General features: G+C 40.5%; 2 protein-coding genes across 3 annotated transcripts in view; both read left to right on the plus strand.

Annotated features, from left to right (window-relative positions):
- Positions 1-4,839: 4,839 nt before the first annotated feature.
- Positions 4,840-15,011, plus strand: arglu1a (arginine and glutamate rich 1a). The gene is made up of 4 exons (XM_040148558.1): positions 4,840-5,430; positions 9,129-9,354; positions 12,415-12,498; positions 13,368-15,011. Exons 1-4 carry the CDS (start codon positions 5,099-5,101, stop codon positions 13,530-13,532), a joined length of 807 nt encoding a protein of 268 aa, XP_040004492.1. The 5' UTR covers positions 4,840-5,098; the 3' UTR covers positions 13,533-15,011.
- A 3,349-nt stretch (positions 15,012-18,360) lies between these two features.
- The window catches only part of efnb2a (ephrin-B2a), a 29,909-nt gene continuing 21,432 nt past the window's right edge, over positions 18,361-26,837 (plus strand). The window contains exons 1-2 of one of the 2 annotated variants that reach the window (XM_040148832.1): positions 18,376-18,449; positions 18,574-19,181. In XM_040148832.1, coding sequence (XP_040004766.1) covers positions 19,069-19,181 — 113 coding nt within the window. In that variant the 5' untranslated portion in view covers positions 18,376-18,449; positions 18,574-19,068. Of the gene's footprint in view, positions 19,182-26,837 lie in introns of both variants that reach the window. The other variant, XM_040148831.1, reaches the window with a different exon arrangement.

A 26,837-nucleotide genomic window follows, 5' to 3' on the forward strand; every position in this document is an offset into this window, starting at 1 on the left:
TTAATAATGAAATTAGTGACTTTTTAAATACCTAAATTACAGCATGTAGTTTAGATGGACTAGCTGTTTAATGCACATTATTCTACTCTGCAGCTCTATGAAGAATATTCACAGACTGTGAATGCTGTGAATTACATGAATTTTCCTCTGTGTCAAAGAGCTCCATTGTTGTCCAAAAACTATTAAAAACATATCGGTGAGCCACACTATTGCACTGGGTGACATGGTCCTTTATTACCATGAACACATTCAATCCCACATACATTGTCCTCCTGCTGGAATACTCATTAGAGAACCGAATGTGTATTAATCTGCAACTGAAAATAGTCTCTAACATGGGCACTATTTTCTTCTGTTTAAGTAACGTTTGACAAAAAACACACTGCCCATCATTTTTTTTAAATGAAACTATTTAAACTATATAAGATCTTCAGCAGGAACCAGTGGTCTTGAGGCTTAGTGTCAAACAGAGTAGTTAAGCAAGAAAGTATTGACCAACAAATTTTTGGTTTTGGTCTTTTAAATTGATATAAAGAATTGATTAAGTAGCTATTAAGGATTCATCAGCTAAATCAAACATGCAAAAAAAAATACAAAATAACGTTAGGCTTACTCTTTAATATAGTTCACCAATTTCACCATTCAGTATACACAAAAACTATGGACATCCAAGACTTATTCAACTCCAGCTAGGAAAAGGTACATTTCTATTGCAGCTGTCAAAGCTTCATGCAAGAACATTGTAGTATTTCTTTCCGAAATCTCTCTTACTTTTCTGAGGTTCCCTTGTACTTTAAGAGTGTCAGATTCAGAAAACTCTTTTAAATGCACAAGCTTGTCACAAACTGTTCATTTTAACTTGATGAATGCAACCTCTTCCTGAGTAGACCCATGTTTGTGAGATTTAACCATTAGCATGATTGATGCCCTAAAATTGCACCAAAAAAAAGAAAAAAAAGAAAAAGCTGTTTCTCTACATATGTAGGCAAGTTTCATTAAAGCTACAGCATATAACTTTTTTTTGTAATACTTTTTAGTTGAAATATACTTCGAATCTTGCCAACATACCGGCAGCAGCACAGACACACTCCCTTCTAAACTTTTTGAGGCAGCTTCTCCCTTCTAGCCAATCAGAGAAGGCCAGAGTTTTGTTCAACTACTCCTCTGGCACCGATGCTTCAAGCTAGTATTCACTGCTGGAAGACATCGCTATGGCTGACTCACAGACTAGCAAGCTCCTGGCCACCTGACCTACACCTGACCACAATTCGAAGTGTTACACCAAAGAATATGATTACTTTTATAAACACAAGATTCAGTTTTTGATTTTTTAAGAAATCTACAAAACTTTCTAAAAACATGGTTTCACTTTGTCGCTATGGATTATTGTGTTTAGACTGATGGGCAAAAATGGCAATTTTATCCATTTAAAAATAAATCTACAACACAATCGTGTGAAAAAAGTGACGGGGTCTGAATACTTTCTGAGGCCACTGTAATTCTCAAGTCAATCACGGTTATTCCCCCTTTGGAGCAAGACAGGCTGAACTTTGTTTGTGCTTAAGAGAAAAATCTCAATCAAGTTCTCCTTCATCACTCATAAGTGATAAATAAGTACAAATCTGTTCATACAAGTGGTTCTTGCATGAAACCCAATGTCTGAATAATGTTGCTGCAGTTGAAAAAAAAGGTGAGACAGGGAGGCTCAGGGCATACAGAATTCTATAAATTCTTTAATTTACACATCTACTACTTCTCCAATTTGGCTTTTTTTCCCTGCAAGAGCCGCACTGGAACTCTTTTCCTCTTCACCTCCGTGAAACATTTCTATTATTCATCAAAAGGGGCTTTAAGCACTTCTCCCAAATTCCCATTACACAAGTGAAAAACAAGACAAATCTGGCTCTTTAATCATAATTCCTCTCATCTTCAGGAACAGAATTCATGGATCATTAAAATAAAAGTCAACCACAAGTTAGAGAAAATCAATTCTTTGGTTTCAATCAGAGGAATAAGAAAAAGAGAGAGGGAGGACAGGCAGGTGAAGCCGTTCCTGGATAGATGAACCAAGACATTCCCTCAGTTTCTGGCAATAAAATCACATCATTTCTCTCTTTGCATGAATTCTGAGGAAATTTATATTTCTATGGTGGTGCTCAGACCCAATCTGAAAATACAGGCTCACAGATGAATGTGCAGTTATTCAACACAAAAGCCCTTTTCATCTGTGTGGGTATGAAAGTGACTCATCTGACAACCGTTATCAGTTCAAAGCAACTCAAAGTATTCTTGATCTACAATCGAAGCTGCACACAGCATGACTCCATGTGAACAAATTATTACTTTCTTCTAAAATTAGACTCTGAGAAGCTGTAAGCTGCAGGTAATGAGAAAAATTAAATGACAAAAAAATCTTTCTGAAGTTGGAGCACTTTCTTTTTTAGCTTGAGTGGTGTGACCTTTTTAAAGTTCATTCACTAGGCTTTTGAGTTATGTGTTTTTAAATAAAGTAATGCCAGTTTATTTCGAGCGCAGCACTCTAGGGAGAGTTCTCACAATGGCCTCATTTTGCCAGAGTAGGATGGCAATCTTTTTGTGCAGGACTGTGTCATTGTAAAGTTTGTTTTTTTTTCTCCCTTGTTCTGTCTTTTGGTTGGTTATCTGTTGCTCTTGTCACTATATTTACAAGCTCTGATAAAAGCATCATTTTAGACCCTGATAGTGCATGAAACAATATTTAAAAATGGACACAGGCAAAGTTAAATATAGGTCAAATAGGGACAAGAACTGAAATTAGTATAAAGTTCTGCTCTGCTAGCTGTCAAAGAAAGCAGCAAAGCAACACATGGATTCACACTGACGTTCACACGGCCCAGCCCAGTGATTCATTTGAATGGGGAAGGTTTACTGCTGCAGACTTGTGTGGCAAAAAAAGTGAAAGTGCAGCCCCTACAAACAATGCCACTTTCAAACCACGCCCATTATCATTTGCAGCAGTCATTTGTTAACAGCAAAGGAGAGTCCAAACCATGCCTTGCCCTAACCATATTTGGGGGTTCAACCTCCTTCACATTCATGCTTCAGCTGAAGCTGGATATTCTTGAAAAAAAAATTGCATCTGGTTCAAATTTTGTTGCAGCACAATGATCATCTGGCAAATTGCTACATTGGCCAATCACATACATGCAAGAGCGCATTGCTGGTAGATAACTTTTTAACATCAGTGCTGTATTTCTACTGTTTACCTCAAGATTACTGCACCAAAATATAAAACAGTTGCTGCGTGATAACTTTCCTGAGTTGTAAAGTCCTGTCTGTGAATTATACAAACCATTTTGCTGGATTTTGGTGTCTAATACATTTTTAAACATATAATTGCTCCTCTAAGTGAACTTCCCGTATCATATTTCATTGTCTCACCGGTATAGGAGACATTGTGCCCACACAAATGCACCCCCCTGCACTGTCTAAAGCAGGGCTTTTTTCGGTACGAATGTTACCTTACAGTTTACACTTCCGAGGATCATTTTACTCAACAGTGTTGGTGATAAATTAGTTTGTGGTTAAAGAATAGTGGAAGGAACCAAACTTTTTTTCTCTTGGGTATTTTTATTTTTAAAACATTAGTCTTTCCTGTGACATTTATCTCTTAATTTTGGTTTCAAATTAATTTGTACAATACCTACGTACACAAATACAGTACACAAACTGGATATGGTTTTGGATGATTTGCATGGCAAACCGGATTAGTTTGAGAAGCTCCATTTGTTCAACTTCTTGCTCGCATTCTGTCACCAGGATTTCAAATATCCTATTTCATCTGACAGATTCATGAGAGATTTTGCGCCATTGACTTACTGTATGTAAAACATTTAATTTAAGATGAGAGAAAATAGGAAAAAAACAGGTCTATGAAAAAAATATATTTTCACACAATGTTCTCATTATATTTACTAACATACATTATTGTTGAACAGGCTAGATCTAAGTTATGTCCATGTGTCTCTGTTGAAACTTCAAAATAAACTGCATTAAATCCAAGTGGTTTATTAGGTTAGATTGTACATAACCTACACAATGGTTAATGTATAGCAACCAAAGCTGGCCAGTATTGCCACAACAATGTCTATTGTAGCATCTCAACAATTATTAGACAAAGTGTATAAAAGTGTTAAGGGGACATACAGGATGTTTTGTTGTGATAAGCTACAATATTAACAGGAAAAAATGAATTCATATGTAGTCATCTCAGTACCAAAACACAGCTGCTGGTCTCCTGGTAACACCTGGTGCTCTTCCTTAACTGACACAACAATGTGTAACTTCAGTTCAGTTAAACCTCATTGTGTTACCTTTCACGTGACTTTGATCATTTATGAATTTGAGACCTTAAATGTGCTATTAATAGGTCTTTTATCTTTCATAAGTCCTTCATAACAAGATTTCATCAATTAGTTGGCTCAATGGGGTTTAAATACATTATGTACAGCTAATATGTACCTTTGCTGCTACGAACTAGCCAATGAGTGCACAATCTGTATGGAAAGAATGGAAAGTCCTCTGGGACAAATTTGTGATTCTGGACCATTTAAAAAAAACTGACTTGACTTGACAACCATGCCTGCAGAAGGCATAATTCTTAACAGGATGCAATATACACTATACCATACATGCCGTTTTTCATATCAGCCTAAAATGCAAACATTTTATGACGGTTTCTGTCTGTACTGGAGTATATTGTCCAGTATACTGTTTACTTACTATTTTCCAAAACCATTTCTCCTGAAAAAGTAACGGCAAGTTTGGGGACTGTACCCGAAGGCTGCCGGAAAATAACGAAAGCCGCGATGCCTGCTGGGAAACTACAAACTCGACAAACCGCCATCTTTCTTTATAGCAACTTAGTGGGACAAAACAATAACCACTTTCGAATGATTATTTCTCCAAAATAGACCCGCTGAGGCGTTCCATTTTGTCAGTTATTATAAATAACAAGTTTAAAGAGAAGCAGGTGGAACGGAATTCCTCATATTGTTCACACATCAGCCATAAGACACAGCAATTTGGTGTAAGCGCACGACTAGTGCAGGTGGTCGACATGGGCCGCTCTCGGAGCCGCAGCTCATCTCGTTCCAAACACTCCAAAAGCAGCAAGCACAGTAAGAAACGGAGTCGGTCTCGGTCGCGGTCCAGAGACAGGGAGAGGTCAAAGAAACGGTCCAAGTCCCGAGAATCGAAAAGGAGCCGGCGCAGAGAATCTCGTTCCCGTTCTCGGTCCACCACAACTTCGTCCCGCAGAGACAGAGCAGCTTCGCCGCCGGAGCGCATCGATATCTTTGGCAGGACACTGAGCAAGAGGAATGCCCTGGACGAGAAGCAGAGGAAAGAGGAGGAGGAAAGGAAGGCAGAAATGGAAAGACAAAGGAAGATGTGAGTATATTTTAACTAAACACTCAGTACTTATAACGTTACATAATACTACCCGCATTGAACTGCAATTCGTGCTAAGTTAAATGCTAGCCTGGCTGCATTCAGTTATATAGCGTACGTTAGCCCATTGCGCTCGTAAGCTAAGGCTAACAAGCTAGCGCCAAAGCACGCTAACGTTAGCTGGGCTCTACAGGGCCCTGACTACACAGGGGAGGTCATTATCCTTGTCAGAGGGACAGCTTGCTGCAGGGACCAGCTCACCTTTTCAGTTCCATTGTATCTCAAGTTTTAGTTTTACTAAAGGCAATTTGGAAGTTAATATAAATGAAAGATTGAAATTTGTTTAACTAATGGTTCATAACCTTTACAGATTACACAACTTCGTTTAGGTCGTTACTTATTTGTTGTTTGAATACATTCGAGCTTGAAAAAACAACAAAGATACCATGATCTTGAAAATGTTTCCAAGCAATTATTTTTGACTTATATTTTCATCTCAGTGTGGTCTTGGTTAAATTGTCAGCTAAACAATGGCTTTGATAGTTTTAAAATTGTAAATGATTTATTAAGCAACTAAACCAAACATAGTTATAGCCTCAGAAAACAATATATACCATTAATTTTACTTTTGGTGGTGTTTTGGGAGCTTGTTCAGGAGGGAGGTTTTTCCTAAGGTATTGAATAGATATCAGATATTAAATTGAAAACTGAAAAAATAATATTATATGCATAACACACTGTGGAGATAATAGCAAAAGAAAAAACATAGGAAAACAATTCACTTTGTCATGGTCTTAGTTACTTATGAAAACCCTCGACCAGCTTGCGTATTGTAGTATACAATAAGACATACTAACAGTATGCAGGTTGGTCAATTAACCTTTCAGCAATTTATTTCACCTAATGTTTACAGATACAAGTGTCTCACTAGGCAACACATGTTGGATCAGCTGCTGCAGCAGTGAAGTTTCTGTTTCAGGAGGTGCTGATAAGACTGCAACACACACTGATCGGCATCTTCAGTGGTTGCAACACATAATGACCACAGGCTGTTTATTGTTGGACAGGGAAGCTGCTATTGTGAAGGTGTGTGTGGTAGCCAGAGGCACACAGACACCTGAGATCTGAGCCACTGTCCCCACACCTGGCCTCCTGAGTTTTTTTTTTTTTTTTTGGGAAACTGTGTAATAGCCACAGGGTCACTTAACCAGGTATAAAAATGTGATTATCAAGAATTAGAGTCTTGTTAGAGAAGGAGGGACTTGGCCCTGGGTTGGGTAAGGTTCTGGTTTCCCATTGGCTGACAGGATGAAATCCAATCCAAAGAGGGTACGTTGTGTGTTTACAGTTGTCAGAAACACACCTTCCAACTCTTAATAGCCTTAATACAGTTTGAGAGGAAAAAAGAACGATTTAAAAGTATTGTCAGTAGGTACAGAGAATGACAGGTGACCTCCGTCTGCGTTAACCTTTTAGTCAGCTGCTTAACTGGATAGGTTCTTTCACTCCCCCATGGGTAGTAGGCTGGCATAGGAGCTCAATTTTCCACACAATTGGAATACTTGGACTGTACTGTGCTTTATGCAGCCAGCCTTCGATTTGGGCATAACATAGGTGGTTTTACATACAGTTAGGTCAGCTTAAGTCTGCTTTGCCAGGACTTTTCTGCAGCTGTCTTTAGTTGCTGCTTGTTTGTGGGTCTTTCTGCCCTCAGTTTTGTCTTCAGTAAGTGAAAAGTATGCTCAATTGGGTTGAGGTCAGTTGAATGACTTGGCCATTGAAGAAACTTCAATGTTTTGCCTTGAGAGGTTCTTGGGTTGCTTTTGCAGATTGTTCTGGGTCATTATCCATCTTTACTGTGAAGCACTGTCCTATCAGTTTTGCAGCATTGGCTGAATCTGAGCAGATAGTAAAGCCCTGTACACTTCAGAATTCATCCTGCTACTTCTATCAGCAGTCACATTATCAATAAACACCAGTGACCCAGTTCCACTTGCAGCCATGCATGGCCATGCCATAACACTGCCTCCAATATGTTTGACAGATGATGTGGCATGCTTTGGATCATTAGCCGTTCCTTTCCTTCTCCATACTCTTCTCTTCCCATCATTTTGGTACAAGTTACTCTTGGTTTCATCCCTCAAAAGAATCTTGTTCCAGAACTTGTTTTTTTAGATGTTTTCTGGCAGTCTAATCTGGCATTTCTGTTCTTGAGTGATAACAGTGATATGCACCTTGTGGTAAACCCCCTGTATTTACATTCTTGAAGGTGTCTTATGATTGTAGAATTTGACAATGATAAACCTACCTCCTTGAGAGTGTTCCTGAGCTGGCTAAATGTTGTGAAGGGTTTGTCTTTACCAAGGAAAGAATTCTGTGATCACCCATTGTAGTTGTCTTCCAGGCCTTTTTGTGTTTCTGAGTTTTCTAGTGCATTCCTCCTGTTTAAGAATGTACCAAATCGTTGATTTGGCCACACATCTTGATGCTTTGTTTCAAATCCATTGTGGGGGTGTACAGAGGCAAAATTACAGAAATTGTGTCACTGTCCAAATACTTACGGACCTAACTGTACGTCATTCATGAATGACATGGTAAAAGGTGCTGTGTACTTATGATGACATGTTGGAGGCTAAAGGTTTGCTCAGTCTGCTAAAAGCACCTGTCCACTGCAGCTCTATATGTAACCATTTCACTGAGGCTGCATCCTCTTTTACCACATCTCCCTTTTCAATATTTGTCATTGATCCTCAGGCATAATTGCTCCTAAAATTGCCTCACTTACACACTAAACAATAAAAGTATAAATTATGTACTATATAGGAATCAAAGTGTTTGTTTAAGTTTTGATGTAATACATGCACTGATGAATACCAATCAAACAGTAACATTTCTCTAGATTGAATACTTATTTTTTTGTTTTCCTGGAGCCCATGACCATTCAGTTTATTTGAATGTTTTCCATGTTAGCATCACTGTTTCATTTGTGCATTTCATTGGGAGAAAACAGTGTACGTCAACAACACAATCAAAAATCAAGCAGATATACTCTGCATACAGTTTTTTCTAGTGAGAGTCAGTTTGTTACATACTCGAAACCCGCTTAAAACTTGTAGTTAGCATAGGATGTTAGACACAACTTTGTAATGGACAGGAGTTAGCTAACCTTTATGGATAATGTTTTGCGTATAGAGCACGGAAGTGAGATCTGATTACAAGTGGTCACTCGAGATGCATTTGGAGACGCATTCTAGTGCCAAGTGTGGATTGACGTACTTTGAGCTGTCCACTTGTGAGCGGATGGCCCAGGATGCATGTTTATGCCTGGTACGAACAGGCCCTTGATAGCACAGCAAAGGAGACAAGAAATATTTTGGCTATTTACTGTTTGATGAAAGCAGCAAACAAAAATGCAGGATTCAAACAAACTTTAATGGAAAAGTGTTACAAAGGAGCTTCAGAACTACTGACAGCCTAATATAGTGAAGGTTAAATAAACTGCACTTTCTGTTCAGTTTCCTGCATGACAACACATATTGAACCAATCAGTTTATACTTACTTAGGGACAAACATGGCCTGAGCCTTTCTCCTTGTGTGTTATAATGGTGTCTTTGATATGAGTATAGTTCAGGGTGATAAATAGGTTCCGTCCCTGAGTTACTAAAACTGTCATTTTTGCTAATGCTCTGTGCTCCAGCCGGCAGCAGGAGATTGAGGAGAAGCTGATCGAAGAGGAGACGGCACGGCGAGTGGAAGAGCTGGTGGCCAAGCGGGTTGAGGAGGAGCTGGAGAAGAGGAAGGATGAGATCGAGAGGGAGGTGCTGCGGCGTGTTGAGGAGGCAAAGCGTATCATGGAGCGGCAACTTCTAGAGGAGCTAGAGAGGCAGCGGCAGGCCGAGTTGGCAGCGCAGAAGGCCAGAGAGGTAACGCTCGGTCGTTTGGAACGCAGCCCCTCCCTTCCCTTCATACCTCTGCAACCCCATACCTCCCTGCCCCCCCCCCCCCGGTCACCTGCTCTGACTGGTGGCTTTCTACAGGACATGCAGGGATCGTGGAGGTGGAGGGAACCCCCACCCCTCCCTGTTTACTTTTCTGAATGTAACCCAGCCATGGTACAAGTTTCACTGCAGGGAGTGTAGATGCAGAGCTTGGAAATTGCCATCCTACAGGGAAATAATTTATTTATTGGTTAAAAAAGTATTGCCAATAATATATAATATAATAATAATATATAAATATATTGAGCAAGTGGAACCATGTTAGTTTGAGAATCTCTTGACTAATCAAGTACTCCCCATAGTTGTTTTGATTTACTGTGTTGTAGCTGTAAAAATTGATCTTCATGACAGTCCATTACAGTATATGAGATTAGAAACTTTGTGCAAGAACACTTGTTAATCACTGGGGAACAAGGCTGCAAATTATTAAAAATAAACAAACTCTATACAGCGTCTGCACACAGTAACATCTCCTTCTTAATTGGTGTTTCAATAATATATTTATCCTTTATTTTCTCGCAGCCACTTCTAGGTTTTGTACAAAGAAGCTAGAAGTACGGGATTTTTGGTTTAACAGCAGGGGCTTTGCTTCATACTGGAAGCAAGTACGTGAATATCACCATTGTTAATTTTGGCATCTTGAGGGGATTCCCTAATGTGCCAGTTAGGGTTTGCCATGGCAGGGTTACAAAAATTGACTGACTTTCATTCTTTTTCTTAACTTTTTTCCCTGATTTGGTTTGATCTTTTACTTCCATATTTGTAAGTATCTGTTCATATATGTAAATAAGAGCTATCTTTTTTTAAAGATGACACCTGCATTTTACAGTCGCTGTCCCTGTCCCCTGTCCCTGGTAATTTTAAAACATTTCCTGAATGCCTAAAAACTGACATCCAGCTTGAATCAAGATTTTTATTTTTTTTTTAAATTAACATAGTCATAGCTTTTTATGTATCAGGTTCGCCAGCCTTTAATTCAAGTTCTAATAAGAAGGCCAACCCTTTAATAGCCTTCATAACACAGTTGTCAAAGGAACTGTCCCAGGCTTCCTTGAAGTTAATATAAGCCCCTTTGCTTCTGTTTCCCCCCATTTTTGATAATCTGTCTGACAAACCCTGTACCCCACCTTACCAGGCGTCATTAAGAAAAGGAGGTTTGTTTACACAACAGTAATAATATATTATAATTGAGAGGGACAGCTAAAGCCTAGTGACCCTGACCTGCACATGGAGCAGCCAGTGGCTTGGTACTAATAGGGTGAAAAATGTAGTCTCAGCTTGCCACCTTTACCTACTTGGACTTATTCGGTCACCCCTCTCCAGCCTTTTGCTCTGTCGCTACCACACTGCTTTCTAAACCTCCCACACTCAATAATTGCCATCGTTTACCGACGGGACCGGTAGTTTTAGCAAGGCTATTCTGTAACGTCAAGTCAGCGTTTAAATATTTAGTTGGTCAACTAGATTCCAACAATGTAATCAACAAGGAACCAGTATGGTCTTTACTTATGTGGGAGTTTTAAATGGAAATTTCCTATCTATACTAATCTGAAATTTAGGTAAAATTTACTGTGTAGAAATGTTAGTCACATTTACTTAGTTCACAGACAGTTTTCTTTACCACACCATTATTTTCACTTTAACGACCTTTATTTTGAGAATCTTCTGTTAGATGGCATCTGCTCTGAGATACATAATGATGGACCACTACATTTTCCTGTTTCTTGTTTGACAAGATTAACTATCTGTAGTCTAACCTCTATCTGTTAATATATATTCTTTCTTATTTTATTATTTTATTCAGATAAAGACCCTTTTCTCCCTAGAAAAACAAATGTACTGTGTTTTGTACTCATGACTTGCTTCTCCTATAGGGCTGCTGCTAAGTTTGATATTGTTATTTGTAAATACATTTGTGTTGTTTTTATTTTGGAAACACAACTCACCACCTTCCTAACTAGCACTTGACCTGAGTTGGCCTGCAGCCTTTCAGCTCAGCCGTGACTTGTGTCCTGTACTGTAAGTGTACCGTGGTCCGGTCCTCCTCGAACACACACAGACACCACTTTGTACTGTACTCTCCTTCACTCTGCCATCGTCTCAGTGGGGACTGAACCACTGTAAAGAAAAGGAAAATCAAAAAAGAGTGTGGGCTGTGGCTGCAGGTACAGGCTAAGCAGTACAGAGATGAGAGTAATAAAGAGGAATGCCGCGGGCGCGGTATGGCAGAATCCCCCCATACCTACTTACCCTCCCTCCCACCCCAGGAGCGCTTCTCTGTCTCTGCAGGGGCCACACAGTCCGGACGAGACAGTAAATATTCAACCGTTAAATGCCGAATGGTTTCACCAGTTGTGTAGGTACACAGGCAAGGAAAATGCGTAGGTATACGTGCATTGGTGAGCCAAAACTATTCCCTCCTTTATTTGTATCCTTTTTTTTCATGCTTATAATGATGTTAAAACAGAAATTGTATTTTCTTCTAGACTGTATTGTCTGTCAGTTTATATCTGTCTTCTGTTTATGAGTGTGATGAGTGGGTTTCCCCCTGTTTGAATTCTTGTGTTTAAATTTTAATGTCTTTCACAATAATGCAGTGAGTGCCCTAGGTGTGGCATAGCATTTAATTTTTCTAGGAGGGTATAAACAGTAGTAGAGGTAGGGGGAAAAATAGCGGATTCATTTTTCACCTACAGTTTCTTTATGCTTTTTGCCTCCTCTATGTATTTTTAAAACAAGTCAGGCTGCAAAGAATTCCAGTGTGGTCATGTGCGAGAGGCTAAACAAACTTCTCTGTGGTGTAATGAGTTAGGTATGGGTGGGTGTGTGTGTGGGTGTGTTTGTGTGTGTGCACATCTGCGTGCGTGCATGCTGGTGGTGAGTGTGTCTGACAGTTAGAGGGCAAGTGTGTGTACGTATGTACATAAAGTGCTTTGTGGCTGTAACCTCTTCGTACGCTAACATGGCACCGTGTCACCCATCTAGGAGGAGGAAAAATCTAAGCGGGAGGAGCTGGAAAAAATCCTGGAGGAGAATAACCGCAAGATCGCCGAGGCTCAGGCCAAGCTGGTACGCCCTGCTCTGTGAACAGAAAAGCTGCTGCTTTTTTGCCTCTTTTTGGACATTTCTCCCATTTCTGTCGAATTCGTAACATTGTCGAGTTCATTATTTTTCCATGCTGCCTCGACGCCCCACATGACTAGCACTATTCATCTTTTTTCAACGCAACACTCAAGTGTTGTCAAAAACCCTGAAAACCCATGTTATGTTTATATAACGTGATAAGACAAAAATGTAATATAAACATAACATGATTCATTGTGGTCGTTTTCTTTCTTGATTTCCTTTTTAAATATTACATCATATTTAAATCAAACCTTTTTTTTTTTTTTTTTTTTTCGTGAAATTTAATGGCCTGATCATACCCAGTGATACTTAAGGACACTCATGACTTGCCAAATGTACAATAAGCGCAGTAAGAAAAACTGACACACATCACGCCTGGTTTATGTGCTTTAATGTCAGGTATGTGTCTTTAAATACAAATCTCTGTCTTTCGTTAACTGATGGACACCTCAAGGCTTTTGCCACACTACAACATATACATAACTTTATTGTCCTTTGCCAAGGACCACTTCTATTGAGTGGCTTTGAATTGATGGTCATCAGCCATGGTTGTTACTGTTTTTTTTTTTTTGTTTTTTTTTTTCTCTCCTCCCTGTTTGCTATATAAGCACAAGTCTACAAAGAAGGGTTTATTTCATTCTGACTTGATTTGGACATAGCTACAAGCAGACTCCGTAATGCTGGATCTTAAAGGGGGGGTAGTACAGAAAATGCCAGCAGTTAGTGGGCATTTGCTTTGAAGGACATTGTTTTCTGTCTTTGTCTGGTCTTATTTTTTATGCTTTGTTTTTGTTTTTAATGTTTTCTGACAGGCTGAAGAGCAGTTGCGTATTGTGGAGGAGCAGAGAAAGATTCACGAGGAACGCATGAAGCTGGAACAGGACCGTCAGAGGCAGCAGAAGGAGGAGCAGAAAATAATCCTCGGCAAGGGCAAGTCCAGGCCTAAGCTCTCCTTCTCCCTCAAGGCTTCTGAATGAGACTGCTCCCCCTTCGTCCACATGTCATGCCCTGCCTTCATCCCCATCCAGCTCTCCCTCCTCATCAATTGACCCCACTCCTCCTCCTCTGTGGAACGCTCGCTTCGTTTTGGAAGTGCTGAAGGAAGGCTGAGGAAAGGGGTGCAAATCAATCTGTTAACTTGTTCATCTCCATGAAGGCCCCTGCCCCTCTCTGGCCTTGAAGAGGAGGCAGCTCTTTGTCCTCAAAGGACCTGATTGCTCTCTCCATCCTTCTCATCCCTACGGCACAGATGACTTGTTTGCTTTTTTTTTTGGTTTTCTTTTCTTTTTTTTTCTTTTTTTTTAGAAAACTTGAACTTTTGATGTAGAATGCTATAACATGTCCCTTGCCCCGTAAGTCTTAACTGGTGTAACAGCAAGCGACTGTGCACCCGTACTCATTTTACATGTCTTTACAGCCAGCAAACTACAATAGAATGCCAGTCCCTGATATAGAAGAGTATTGTCTAGTTTGTCTAGTTCAGCTTACTGTAAAATCTCATGTGCAGCCTGGGAGTTGGTGTGTGGTTTTCCTGTTCTTAGTTTTTTTTTTTTTTTTTGTTCTGATAAGATTCATAAAGTGGCTGGAGCAGTGGTAACAAATCACAATACAGCCTTTAAAAGCACAGTTAACTTCCCATCCAGCTCACAGGTTTGTGTCTTCCACCTTACTTCCTGTGCCCATATGCTCTGCTTACCATATAAATCCACAACTACTTTTCTTTTTGTTTCATCTCTGTCTGCCATGTATATTATTTGTTTTGAAATGACATAGCAGCATTTTGTCCAGAGAGGAAACGTAAAGCTTTTGTTAGTTTTGAAGTTGCTGCAGTGCAAGTGAACTTAGCCTCGGCTCCCAAGCTGTCCATGACTGAACCACAAACCTTCAACAGGATACGCGTCTCGACTATGATGAGGGGGCCTGTGGGTAATGGAGGAGAGAGGACATTTCCTGTATGATGTAATGTTATTAGCCTTGCTGTGATGTACTGACTCCCACTCCTCTGCTCCCCAAGTTAAGATTGTGTTATGAAATTGATCCACAATTACAAAACAAAAAGTTACAGTAATGGTAAATACTTGAGCTTTGTTTTATCAGACTCTCTGGGAAAACGGTGAATTGCACGAAAACTCCCGACCATATACTTGATGTCCTGTCCCTGAATTTTGTTGTAGTAAATTAACTTGGCAATGTGCCTCACTTGGCAAGTTTTTATTCGTAGTGGATGGACAAGTTCAGGTAAGATAAGGTTTGAGGTTAGTGTGAGTGTATGTGAGTGAATGAGCAAGTGTGTGTGCATGTATGTGTGTGTGCGTGCTTGCGTTGGGTTGTGACTGAGGCTGACCTCAGGTGGGTATAATGACTTTTTGTTATGTTGTGGGATTTTGAATTTGTCATGTAATTTTCCCCAATTGTCAAGGGACTGAAAAGTTCAGTAAATCCATTGAATGCCTACACTGGTGTGTGTGTGTGTGTGTGATGTTCTTAATTTACTGATTAGTTATTCACCATGGGTTTAACTAAAAAATAATTGACTGAAATTTAGAAGTGGAGAGTAAACCCCTCTGAACTCGGTTTACCAGGCAGAACTTTATTTGAAATTGGCTTTATCTAGAGTTCTGTTGCTTTTTGGTATATTCAAATTCCGTAATTCGCATTGAGGTCATTCGACATTGCCATTGTAACTAAGCAGTAGTTTGACCTGGTCAGTGATAAATTTTAATGGTATTACTGGCTTCGTCTTTTTGTCAGCGGGTTAGTGCAAACTACCATCCATTTTCTACCCTTGAGCCGTGCGGGACCAATACATCAACGTCAAGTTAAAGAAATCCCTGTAATAACACCGCCTAATTAGTTGGCAGCTCCAGTTTGAGACTTGTGCGGCCTCTGGTTTGTTTCCAGTATGTGAAGGCTGATGTGACAAAGATTGAGATCATTTCAAACCGGCCGTGAGCTGAGCAGGCACGGCCTCGTTCTCCTGTTCATTGGGTTAAAGGCAACAACAAAAAACAACAAACTTGAGCAAATACATACCGATTTCAGTACTGTACTGTTTGGAAGCTGTTACATTTAATGGGCAAAACCCCGACTCTAATGAATCTGATTGTAAATGTGGACGCCACGTAAGGGTGCCAGTGAAGCAATAATGACTGTAGATATTAATGTGGTTACTTAGTAAACCCAAATGACCAGACTAACTTTCTCTCACCAAATATGAATCCAGTTTCAACCTTTGTGACCTGCATGTTAAGGTCTGAATAAATTCTCAGCTAGTAAAGGATACCTTCGCAGTCCATCACCGACATCCGTAAAATATTCGGCGAAGAGAATGTGTAAGTCCCGCGCGCACGGACACTCGCCGGCCCCGCGGTGCCCGAGCCGCTCCGCTGCGCTGCTGAATAAATAGAGCGCCACCGCGGCCTGTGTGGGCTCCATTCTGTCCCGCTGCTGCCAGTCTCTTTCAGCCGCTGAGTTGAGTCACGTCGGATAAATGAAACCAAGGAATTTAGTGGGTAAAAATACACCTGGCAATGAAGAGTTTGTTTTACCTCCCACAAAGCGGTTCCAAAGAGAAATAAATTTGAGGTACTTGCGAAATTAAAATTAAAATTGGTCTGCTACAATAATATGCTAATAATTAAGTCATTTTTAAATATAAAGCCACGTTTTGCCCACTTTTTGCGGTTAACTGAATTAACAAAGTCTGTACCTAGGAGAATTTCCATTTAATCTACTTTATCTTTGTAACATAGGAACAACAACAGTTAAAGGCCTTTCCTGTTTGCAAGTGTCAAGCTCAAAGAGTCGCAGTTAAGTACGGTGTGTGTATTTGCCAGTTCTTTTGTCAGCCGAGCTGATCTTCAGAAGGAAAGAACTCCGCAGCAATTGTTGCCTGACGGACGGGCTGAGGGAGTTTTTTTTTTTTTTTTTTTTAAATCTCCTCCAGGAAGGAAGAGATTTTAAAATAAAGAAACTTTAGCTGCTTCTGCGCAGTCACCCACAGTTGTCAATTAAAAAAATATTTAAGGAATCCTCAAAACTGTATAGCTCTATATTCAAATATGGGGACTCTGATCTACACAATTTATAGTTCAGGCAGGTAAACCTACTGCCAAAGAAACAATTAAAAATGCCTACAACAATAAGCATGTTTTAGGAGTATTTTAAAGTTAAAAAAAAAAAAAAAAAAATGATTTTAAAAATATATTAGACTTTTTTCGGCCTTTTCTAGACTATTCTTTTTACAGATAAACAGACAATGTGAACAAAACAAAGAGTCAAATTAAAAGTCCAAATACCGCAAGAGATGAACTACTGTTCCAATCTTTCTGAAAACTCATTACACATAACCTATTCTAAGTCCCTATAGGAAGATTTTAGAGATTTCCACTTGGTCTCCAACCAGTAAAGGAACTAGAACACTTAAATATTTGGTGAAAGTTCGCAGGGACCCGTGTGCAGAGTCCCACATGCCTGTCTCGTTGGCCTTTCCTTTAACTCGTGTTTGAATGATCTAATGTCCACGCAGTTGCAATATACATCCAGTGTGGGTTGAAAGCCTGTGCCCCTTCTCTGTGTTTATTCCAGGGCAGGAAAGGGGAGACGTGGGATCGGACTCCTCAGGTATCTGCCCGGTGTTACATCGGCCTGATTATCAGCTAAGCAAACAGCCACAGACCACAGCGTCTGCCTTAAAAACGCCCTGATCGAATTAAGTCGTTAAAAGGTGCCAAAACTTCACACAACGGGAGAGCTGTAATCTACAGTTGACAGAGGTGTGTGTGTTTGTAGGCCTGTGTGTGCTCGTCGAATTAGAAGTCACTGACTAAAAATGTAGTGTTTTCAGGAAGTGTGAATGTGTGCCATTCCTAGGCTTTGAAGGAACTTGAATGTCTGGTAAAATAACATTTTGCATGTGGATTTTCCTTTAAAACTACCAATGTGTTAGTAAACAATATCTGTTTTAAATACTATAATGCTCTATTTTATTTATCCTAAATGAATACACTATGTTTTGTGATGTTTAAGTTTCATTTAGATATAAAATTGAACATGATTCGATTGTCTCTGGTTTTCCTCAGCTGCCTCTTAAACGGATTTACCGCTAGTGGGTGCTCTTGCCTTTCGAAAAAACTTGAACTGCACTATAGTGCAATCAGTAGAGACACATGCAGCATTGTGGCTCAATTCAATCTTGTGTATGAGCCTTATGGGAGCAAATGTTTGCTCATTGTTTTCATTATGGGCCTTATCCACAGAAACTATAACACGCCAGAAGTGCGCCTTATTTGTTTTTTGAGGGCTATAATTCTTTTCAAAAGAAATAAAAATGTTAAATTTACACAAGATCTGGTCTGTTTAGGTAAACTGCTGTCATCTTTTAGAGGGAACAAGAGGGGTGTTATCATCGATATACATTATTTTTCATTGTAGTGGCATTCACCTTTATTGTCACTTTTTGTATTATTGCATTAATTATAGCCTCCTTGTGTTATTATCATGTAGCTATGACACTTTTATTCAGTCATAATTAGACACAAATACATTTTTCTCTGGTTATAGTCTCGTTAATTCACCTGCCTATTATAAAAAAGTAGGATTCCACTGTAATGTCTCCCCTTTTTACTCACCACTAGTCACCGTACTGAACCAGTTGCCCTCTTTGACTGACAGCAGAGCTCCTATTGACTTTCCTTCCCAGGGACCAATCAGCGGCGGCGCGAGGCGGGGCCTGGGCATAACCAACTCCACCAAATATTCACAGTCTCGGTCCCTTGCAGTTACTTTCCATCCAGGTTTCGGAGCGTCGCTGAGGCATCATCTCTACGTCTGTCTGCGGGCGTCTGGGACGGATCTGCAGGCTTCAGCTGCAGCACTTGTTTTGGGGGCCTGTAGTATGAGAATTTCCATTCCAGCTCCTTTGATTTCTTTCATTCTCATATTTGATCATTTTCTTAATTTTGACCATCCGACCTCATTGTTTAGCCTTTCTCATTTTTCGGCTCCTGTCACCCACAGTTTGTTGCTCAGCACCACCAGCACCAGCTGAAAGGGGATCACTTACCATTCCACCACCAGCCATCACGGTTTTTTGCTCTGCTGCTGCTGCACTGGATTTTGGCGTGCATTGCTGGACTTTAACGCAGGGGGATTTATATTTGTATTGATTTCCATCTGCCGCCCGGTCCACAGCGGACACCAGCACTTTTTCTCTCTGAGGAATGTATTACAGCGGGTTTAGGTCTGCTCTCTGAATAGGAGAGAATATAAACGCACTGTCTGCTGAATTAAGAACTGCCGTGCGCCTTTTGGTTTTTTTGTAGCAGGTCTCTCATCTGGAGATGCTCTGATCGGGGTTTGTGGTCCGTGCGCATCCCAACTGGATCGGGATATAAAGTGAAGACATTGCCGCGGTCAGCCCTTTCTGGAGCGCTTGTCGTCTGATTTTTTGACATACAGATTTGGTTATTTTGAGACGGATTGTGCACCCACCCGGAGGCAGGCAGGCTAACCATGGGGGATTCGATGTGGAGATATTATTTTGGAGTTTTGTTTATTGCCTTCAAAGTGGACTTGTGCCGGGCGCTCATCCTGGAGTCCATCTACTGGAACACAACAAATACCAAGTAAGTAGAGCACAAGCCGCGCTGATTATTTGCTCCCGTAGGTGCCGTACGCCCTCCCGTGTGGAGACGATTTCAAGCCAGACTCCGTTGAAAAATCAGGCAATTTAATGTTGGCTTGCTCGCCGCCCATGGCTTACGTGCGTAAAATAACAGGAATTAACACAAGGTATATATATATATACATATATATTAATAATTCTTCACTTCAGCACACACTGAGTAGAACAAAGAGCTACCAGAGTAGCGTGATTTAAATTTGAATTTATCTTCGCCTGTTAAGCTATTCTCACAGTCCTTTTCCGCGAAACAGTGGCGATCTGTTGGAATCGCGTCTGGAAAGTCAGATTTTGTCAAAAGAAATACAAATTGGTTGGTCATCTGTTTGCCGAGTTCCCCAGCGAACCTTTATGATTGGTAAAAATCGCAAATCGATCCCCAGCCGCTCTGTAGTTAAACCCCCACACTTTTTGAACTAGTTTAGGTTTTTATTTCCGAGGAGTATCGGGGTTAACCAGACAGGCTAATACGCCTAAAACGATAAAGCCTCCATAGGCTACTCATCCGAAACACCTGTCGAGATAAGGGAAACTATTTCGGCTCTTGTCTCATTACTTTACTGCTTACCTGATAGAATTACTGTTTGTGTCTTGTCTTCTTTGGGGAATATTTACGCGCAGTGGACAGCGATGGCCCGCTCGGCCGTGCGTTATGATGCCACTCAGCAGTACACAAAACCGCTTCAAACGAAGCCGCCCAATAGTTTGTGTGATTCATCCATTATTTGTTGTTTTTCCGAATATTTCTGTGCAGGCACTGAGATATGTAGCTCGTTTTGGTTGTGCGCAGGGTGGGTAAAATTAATTTTGAAGGCAATTTTACGCTTCGCTTCCTCGGTCAATAATAACTTCGGCTAGGCGTATTCCTATTCATATTTGTAACAGGTCCGAATACATTTTATATAAGCAGATATTTGAAGCTGTATTGAACTCATTAGCAGGCCCGTCTATTCCCTCTCATTTACGCTTGTACTGGATCAGATATTGGGTGTAATTTTCATCCTCCATTATGAAGATAATATAAATGAGAGAAACAGATGAGAAATGAATCCTAGTTGTGCTTTTACAGTACGACGAGGCGGAGACTTCATGGAGCTGGCGGGACGTTCTACCGGGGCTCTGATGCTCAGTAGTTGTGTCCAGCATTCTGTGGGAAAAAAGATTTCACCAATTAATTGAGGAAAATAGGATCTTTTTAGAGTGAGTTATGCTGGAAATATGGTTAGTGAGATGAAAACTTTTAATAGAACGCCTTGCAACTCCAACCACCGACAACCATTTCTTGCCGCTTTCAGACGCCTGAATATAAAGCGTCACACCATGGGCGCTGGAAGTGTCCCATACAGTGGTGCTGTATGTTTTTTCTAAGTAATACATTGGCTGTGACCTCCTGTGGGTGAGTATTAAGGATATAGGCGAACAAACACAGGCCTTGTACCTTAACTCTCTTTTCCTTCCCTTTTCTTATATTACATCCACCAACCTAAGATAATCTAGATCATCCATTTGCCTAGTATATATTCCTACAGGCCAAGAAAGGCGGTGAAACTCTTTTCTTCAAATAAAAAGGTGTCTTTCTCCTCCTTTACACCCCTGGTGTCAGCCCGGCGGGGGGCGCCCCTCTTTGTTGCCCTTTCGTCACGGCCAAACTCCAACTCACTCAATAATTCAGCTTCTGGCTCCGGTATAGCCAGAAAGCCCCTCTCCCTCTCTTTCTCCTGTTTTCCTGAGTAAAGTACATACATTACAGATGTAATGCTGGCCTAACAGGCGTCTACGTTGCATGGCTTATAACTGCTGAAAATGAGCATTAACCTGTAGCTTGCATAACCATGCGCGCTCGCTTGTTTGTCATGTTAGTGTATTTGGAGAGAGGATTTGCTGCTTTGTCTATAGGACTGAGCTCTGGTTTTCTACTTGCAGAACCCCTTGAGTGCCATTACCATCCGTGTCTTTACGCCTTTATGTCCAGGCTTTGCACCTAATGACACACCAAATACTACTTTTACCTCATTTTGAGGAAGAACAGTGGAAAAAAATAATTTTTAAAGGTTAATAGTATTGGTCAAGGTTCCACTTTGGACACCTTTATTCCATCCCAAATGGCACTGAGTTCCTTAGTGTAGACCACGGCCTATATAGTGCCATTTGATGACCATTTGACCTTAGTAGAGAGACAGTGACGAAAAAAACCCCCAGAAATGTTTTTTAGCAGGAGACATCTGCTTACACACACACACACACACACACACACACACACACACACACACACACACACACACACACACACATATATATATATACACCGCACACACACATACACACATATTGTATATATTATATATATATATTTTTTTCAAAATCATGCTATGTCTAGACATTCTTCATTTTGCTTTTTGGCAAAGCCATCGTTTTCTATATAGGGATCATCCAACAAGTTATTTTGTACTTATAAAATACCTTCCTCACAGAGCCAGAGCATGAAACCTTCTCCATTTTGGAGCTGCACTCCTTGCAAATTAGTATGTCATTACACTTGGCCTGTCACTTTTAATTCTGAAAGGAAGAAAAAACTAAGTGTTCATCCTCTGAGCAAGTATAAGCTTCGGGCTGCCTCAAATGCGGCGCGCATTCCGCGGAATTAGCTGTGCATGTGCGCATTCTTTGCGTTCGGTCTGGGTGAGCAGTTCAGAGATAAAAGGCCAGAGAGTGATATCATTGTATGCCCAGACACCTCTTTCTTTTTAAGTAAATAAGAACAAGGACAATAACTTCATCTTGTAATTCAAGTTCATATAGACTGAACATATTTCAAACGAGGCACTCTGACTTTAGCTAAAATCTTTCTTTATTCTTATTGATTTCCCTTATTACTCTTCACCAAGAAGATGTTGATGATGGAAAACAGACAAATTAATAGAATTTTGAAACTTTGAGACATCTAATTTTTCACATTCAGTGTATGTCTGATAAATAACATTCCTGTGAGTGTTGGCTGAATAAACAACTACTTAACTTTTATTATCCTTTTTCACAGCTTGTTGAAAGTCCTCAGGCCTGTGTATCAGTTATTCCTCCTCAGCAGCAGAGAACCCCAAAGCATGAATATCTTTATTCAGCGGGTCAGCAATATGCTCAACAGACCAAGTAGTTCCTGCCTCCGCAGCTCTCCTTTAGGTTGTGTTAGTGCTCCTCTTTGAGTATTCAAGAAAGTATGAATGTTAGAAATGTGAAGGCTTCCGGCCAGTCTAATGCCTTTGTGTGTGCAGGCTGGGGGACAGGATAAAAAAAATAGCCAGGATCTCTCCCTCTGTCTCACATTGTGGGAGTGTATGTGTTTATGAAGTGTGTGTCTATCTATTTTTAAAAAAAAGAAAAAAAAAAAATCCCCCACAGAGCCCTCAGCTCTGTCAATTAAATGTCATTATTGTTTGTGCTTCACTACTTTACTGCCCTTATGCATGAAACTCCTAAGGAAAAAAGGAGAATGACCCCACCACCACCTTCCCCTCTCCCCAATCTCCCCAACACACACACATAGACAAGTCACATCACACACACCTCCTTCTTCTGGTAATCCATTTTGTAGTTGGGAGGGAGAAACAAAGGAGAGGCCTGCTTTACATGGTTTATGTAAAAGGAGCGCTCCCTCTCTTCTACTGCAGTTCATTAAGAGATTACATAGTAGCCCAAAGGCCCTTTGTGACCGGGCAGTGACGGGGGCACCTTTGTGGGTACTTTTGTGAATGTAGGGGGGCTTAGAGAGAGAGGGAGGAAGTGGGAGAGAGGGGGTAGACATAGAGATGCAGGGCCATCATGAATGACTGATGAGGCCTTGTACTGAATGTTGTAACGATACCCTCCCTCTTCCTCCAACTATCCCTCCTTCCCTGTAGTGCCTCGAATTTTGTCTTTTTTGTTCTTCAATTCTTGCTGGAGCTAGGAGAGAGTAAGATCAGTTGTTTTAATTTAGTTACATCGACTAGCAACATGGGTGAGGGAAAAGTGGAAAGAGACAAAGTGAAATCCTGCTATGTTCGACAGAGAGTTCACACTGCCGGGGTTATCGAGGTTGACAGGGCTTTTCTGATTACTGCCAGGAGAAAGGTTTATGATTAAGATTGTGTAGTAAAAGAACGGAACGAAAGAATGGGAAAAAAGTGAGAGAAATGAAACAGAGAGGGAGGGAAGAAAGCATCAGGGCCCCTTAGGGCGAGGAGGATAATTATGTCTAGGCCTACTCCGATCCCATAGGCCTGGATTACAGGATGAAAGGTAGGGCCGAAGGCCTGGAGCGCAGACAGAACCAGAGAGAGGACAAAGGAGGGATAGGGTGACAGTCAGTGTAAAGACCTCTGTCCCCTCAGCCGACAGAGGGCGAAAGCCGGGGCGCTGCAAAGAATTGTGGGTGGATTAACCCTTACTATGCCCCAGCTTGGCCTCTTTGTCTGCCACTATAATGAATCCTTGCATTGCAGCTGGAATTGCGAGTCAAACAGTTGCTCTTGATCTGCAGTAAATATTCACCCTCCTCTCACTTCCCTCTGTTTTCTCATAACTTCAGGGCCAAAGGAAGAGAACGAAGGGGAGATTTGGACAGGAGGATTAGACCAGGGCAGCCACTGTGGCTCAGTGTTGTCACACACAAATCCAACAATCCAATGGTTTAACCAGAAAGGCTGAAAGAGAGAACAGGTAGAGGAATGAAGGGGGTTTTGTAAAGAGGTGCAGTGACAGGAGGATGCAAGGGTTCAGTGCAAGGAAAAACAGCGAGAAATAGAAGGCATGGAGGAAAGGGTATCTAACTTTTTCTGCTTTTTTTTTTTTTACTGGTGATAGGTGCAGTGGTTATAACCTCAGAAAGTAGGTCTACAAGTCCTCCTCCCCTTTTTCCTCTTCCTTCTCCTTTTTTTTTTTTTTTTAACTTTGCTGTGTTTGCCCCAAACATTCCCCCTGTCCTCCCCAAACCCCTTCAGACACACACACACACACACACACACACACACACACACACACAAACTAAAAAAGACACCAAACTTAAGGTGAAGGGAGGTGGTTAGAAGATAAACGAGAAAAACAGAAGTCATTTGACAAACTGTTTCAAGTCTCCAGGACACCCAGTGAGTGTGCACCTGTGGTTGTCATGTATCAGGAAGAGACTGCATTAATTTCGCTTTCACTTGGTTTCAAAAGTACCTTCAACCAAAAATATAAAGCTCTGTATTTCACAAAGAAAGATAATTTTATCACTATGTGTTTTGCTGTTTTGTTAAGTTTGACTTTTAACTCCCTTTGGGGTTGTATTAATCATTTTATCCATACTTCAATGCCAACACAATTAAAAAGCAGTCTTGGACATCCACTAAGGAGCAATCACAGAAAGAAGTAATTGCTTTAAATCCTTTCTAAGAAAAGCTGCAGGCTTGTTTGTTGAAATTTTGATGTATCATTATGAAAACTTATAAAAGCTTTTTTGTAGCTCTGGCAGAGATGTGGAGATTGCGAGGTGAGTTCAGACAGCTGGGGCTGTTCTCACCTTCCCACCAAATGGCCTGATAGTGAGTTTAGAGGTGAGAGAAATGAGACCTGATGATAGAGCTGTCAATTCTGTTCAGCTTCTTAGTTAACTTTTCTCCCAGCATTGTCAGAGCAGTTGGTGTGTTGTTTGTAGGAGAAGGGGAGGAGGGCAGATAGAGGGACAAATAGTAATCAGAAAAGGAAGAAGAGGAGTGCTACTGTTTGTATCTATGTCTCTTGCTTTCCTTCTTTGTCCCTTGTGCTCTCGTCACATCCTGTGATTACATTTTGCCGGGATACAGTTTTCGATAAGTGGGTACGTGACATGAGAGAAAACTGGAACCCACACCCCCCCCAAAAAAGTAGGGCTAGAACTCACAATAATTTTCATATTATTTTCGTTTTTTTATCTGTTTTTTTCAAGTCTTCGATTAGTGGTCTAGTCTATAAAATAAAATAAAAAGTTAAGATAGCTTAAGTGATGTTTTCAGGTGTTTTGTTTTGTCTAGTAAACAGGTTAAACCCCAAAGATATCAGTTTACAATGATATAAAATGGAAAAAAGCAGTGATTCCTCACATTTGAGAAGCTAAACCAGCAAATATTTGTCATTTTACTTGATAAATGACTTAAACAATTATTGGATTATTAAAATGTACTTAATCAACGAATTAATTAAGCTACACCTCTGTGCTGTAGTACAACTAAGATGCAGTTTTACAGCATTCCTGCTCCAAAATCTTGCCTTTCTCAACTTACCGACATTTGTAGACTTCTCTTAAAGAGTCAAAAAGTCACACATGATTGTTATTACCTTTTTAGACCAGCAGGAACCAGCTGTTGATTCTTTGTTTTGACACAGTGTTTTTTTCACATCAACAAACCAAAATACTTTCTTACTTTTTACATTTTTTGATTATAACACACAGTTACACGTCATTAAACACAGCCTCAGTTACTTATATTTATCTAGTCAAGTATACTGTATTTCCCAATTTTTTTATGTGTATAAATATCTAATATCCACTACCTTCCGCTGAGGAGGAAGGCAGTGAAAGAGGAGGAGTGAAAGTCCAAGTTTGCCTTAAAGCAAGGTGGCACCCCGTGGGTGGGAGTCAAATGCATTTACAATCATGAGATGATGGGAGAAGCTTTTATTTGATTTCTGCCCCTTCCCTCCTCTTTCCCTCCCTTTAGTCACCCTTTCTATCTACGCAGTACCTGTATGAGACTCCTCAGCCTGTCTGTGTGACCTTGTCCACCTGGAGTTTGGTTCTAATGGCTGCCATTGGGACAGGTGTCTGGTGTCTGACAGACATTTACCCATCGCAAAATAGAGGCAGGGGAGGACACAGAGTGCAGGAGGGAGGCGCAGAACAAATTAATGAGTGTCCAATTTAACAATGTCTCTGTATTCATCTTTTCTCTCATTCCTCACCATTTTTTCCTTAGTCATTTGGTGTTTTTCTCTATGAGACAATCCAGGATAGCTCACATTTGTCCTTAATCAGCCTCTTTACAGCTTATCTTTAAACCTACATTCAATCAGGTTTATTCTTCTTTGTCAGCATATATTGAATGCTATTATACAGCACTTTGCTTTAAACCAGCTGGCTAAAATACAAGAGTGTAATAGAGAGGATGGTGTGTGTTAGTTTTGTTTTTGTGCCCCTGGCTAAGGCAGATCTCAGTTTTGAATCGTAAAGACAATGAAAGAACAGGATACAGCCATTGTGATACAGAATCTTATGCTCTGTCAGAAAAAAACACACATAATACACACCCAAGTGTGTGAAACGAACAGTGACAGAGAGAGATATTCACATGTGAGGATGACATTTCCCTCAGCTCCCGTATATCTGTATATATTATATATTCACCATGTATGAATATGTACAGTAGGTGTGGGCCTGTGCCTGTATGTGTGTGTGAGTGGGTTGTGTTGGGACATTTTGACTAATTTCCTTGAGTTAGATTTTATGACACATTTTTTTGGTTTTCCTGTTATGTGAGAGGGCCTTACATTAGCTACATTTATTCCCCAGTCCTGATCTTGACCTAAAGCTAATTCTAGCTATCTGAAT

The sequence above is a fragment of the Xiphias gladius genome, chromosome 16, assembly GCF_016859285.1.
Source record: "Xiphias gladius isolate SHS-SW01 ecotype Sanya breed wild chromosome 16, ASM1685928v1, whole genome shotgun sequence".
NCBI lineage: Eukaryota > Metazoa > Chordata > Actinopteri > Istiophoriformes > Xiphiidae > Xiphias > Xiphias gladius.

Coding starts and splice junctions, on each gene's coding strand:
- arglu1a (XM_040148558.1), top strand. CDS start 5,099: ATGGGCCGCTCTCGGAGCCGCAGCTCATCTCGTTCCAAACACTCCAAA. Junction 5,431..9,128: donor ATGGAAAGACAAAGGAAGAT/GTGAGTATATTT, acceptor TCTGTGCTCCAG/CCGGCAGCAGGAGATTGAGG. Junction 9,355..12,414: donor CAGCGCAGAAGGCCAGAGAG/GTAACGCTCGGT, acceptor TCACCCATCTAG/GAGGAGGAAAAATCTAAGCG.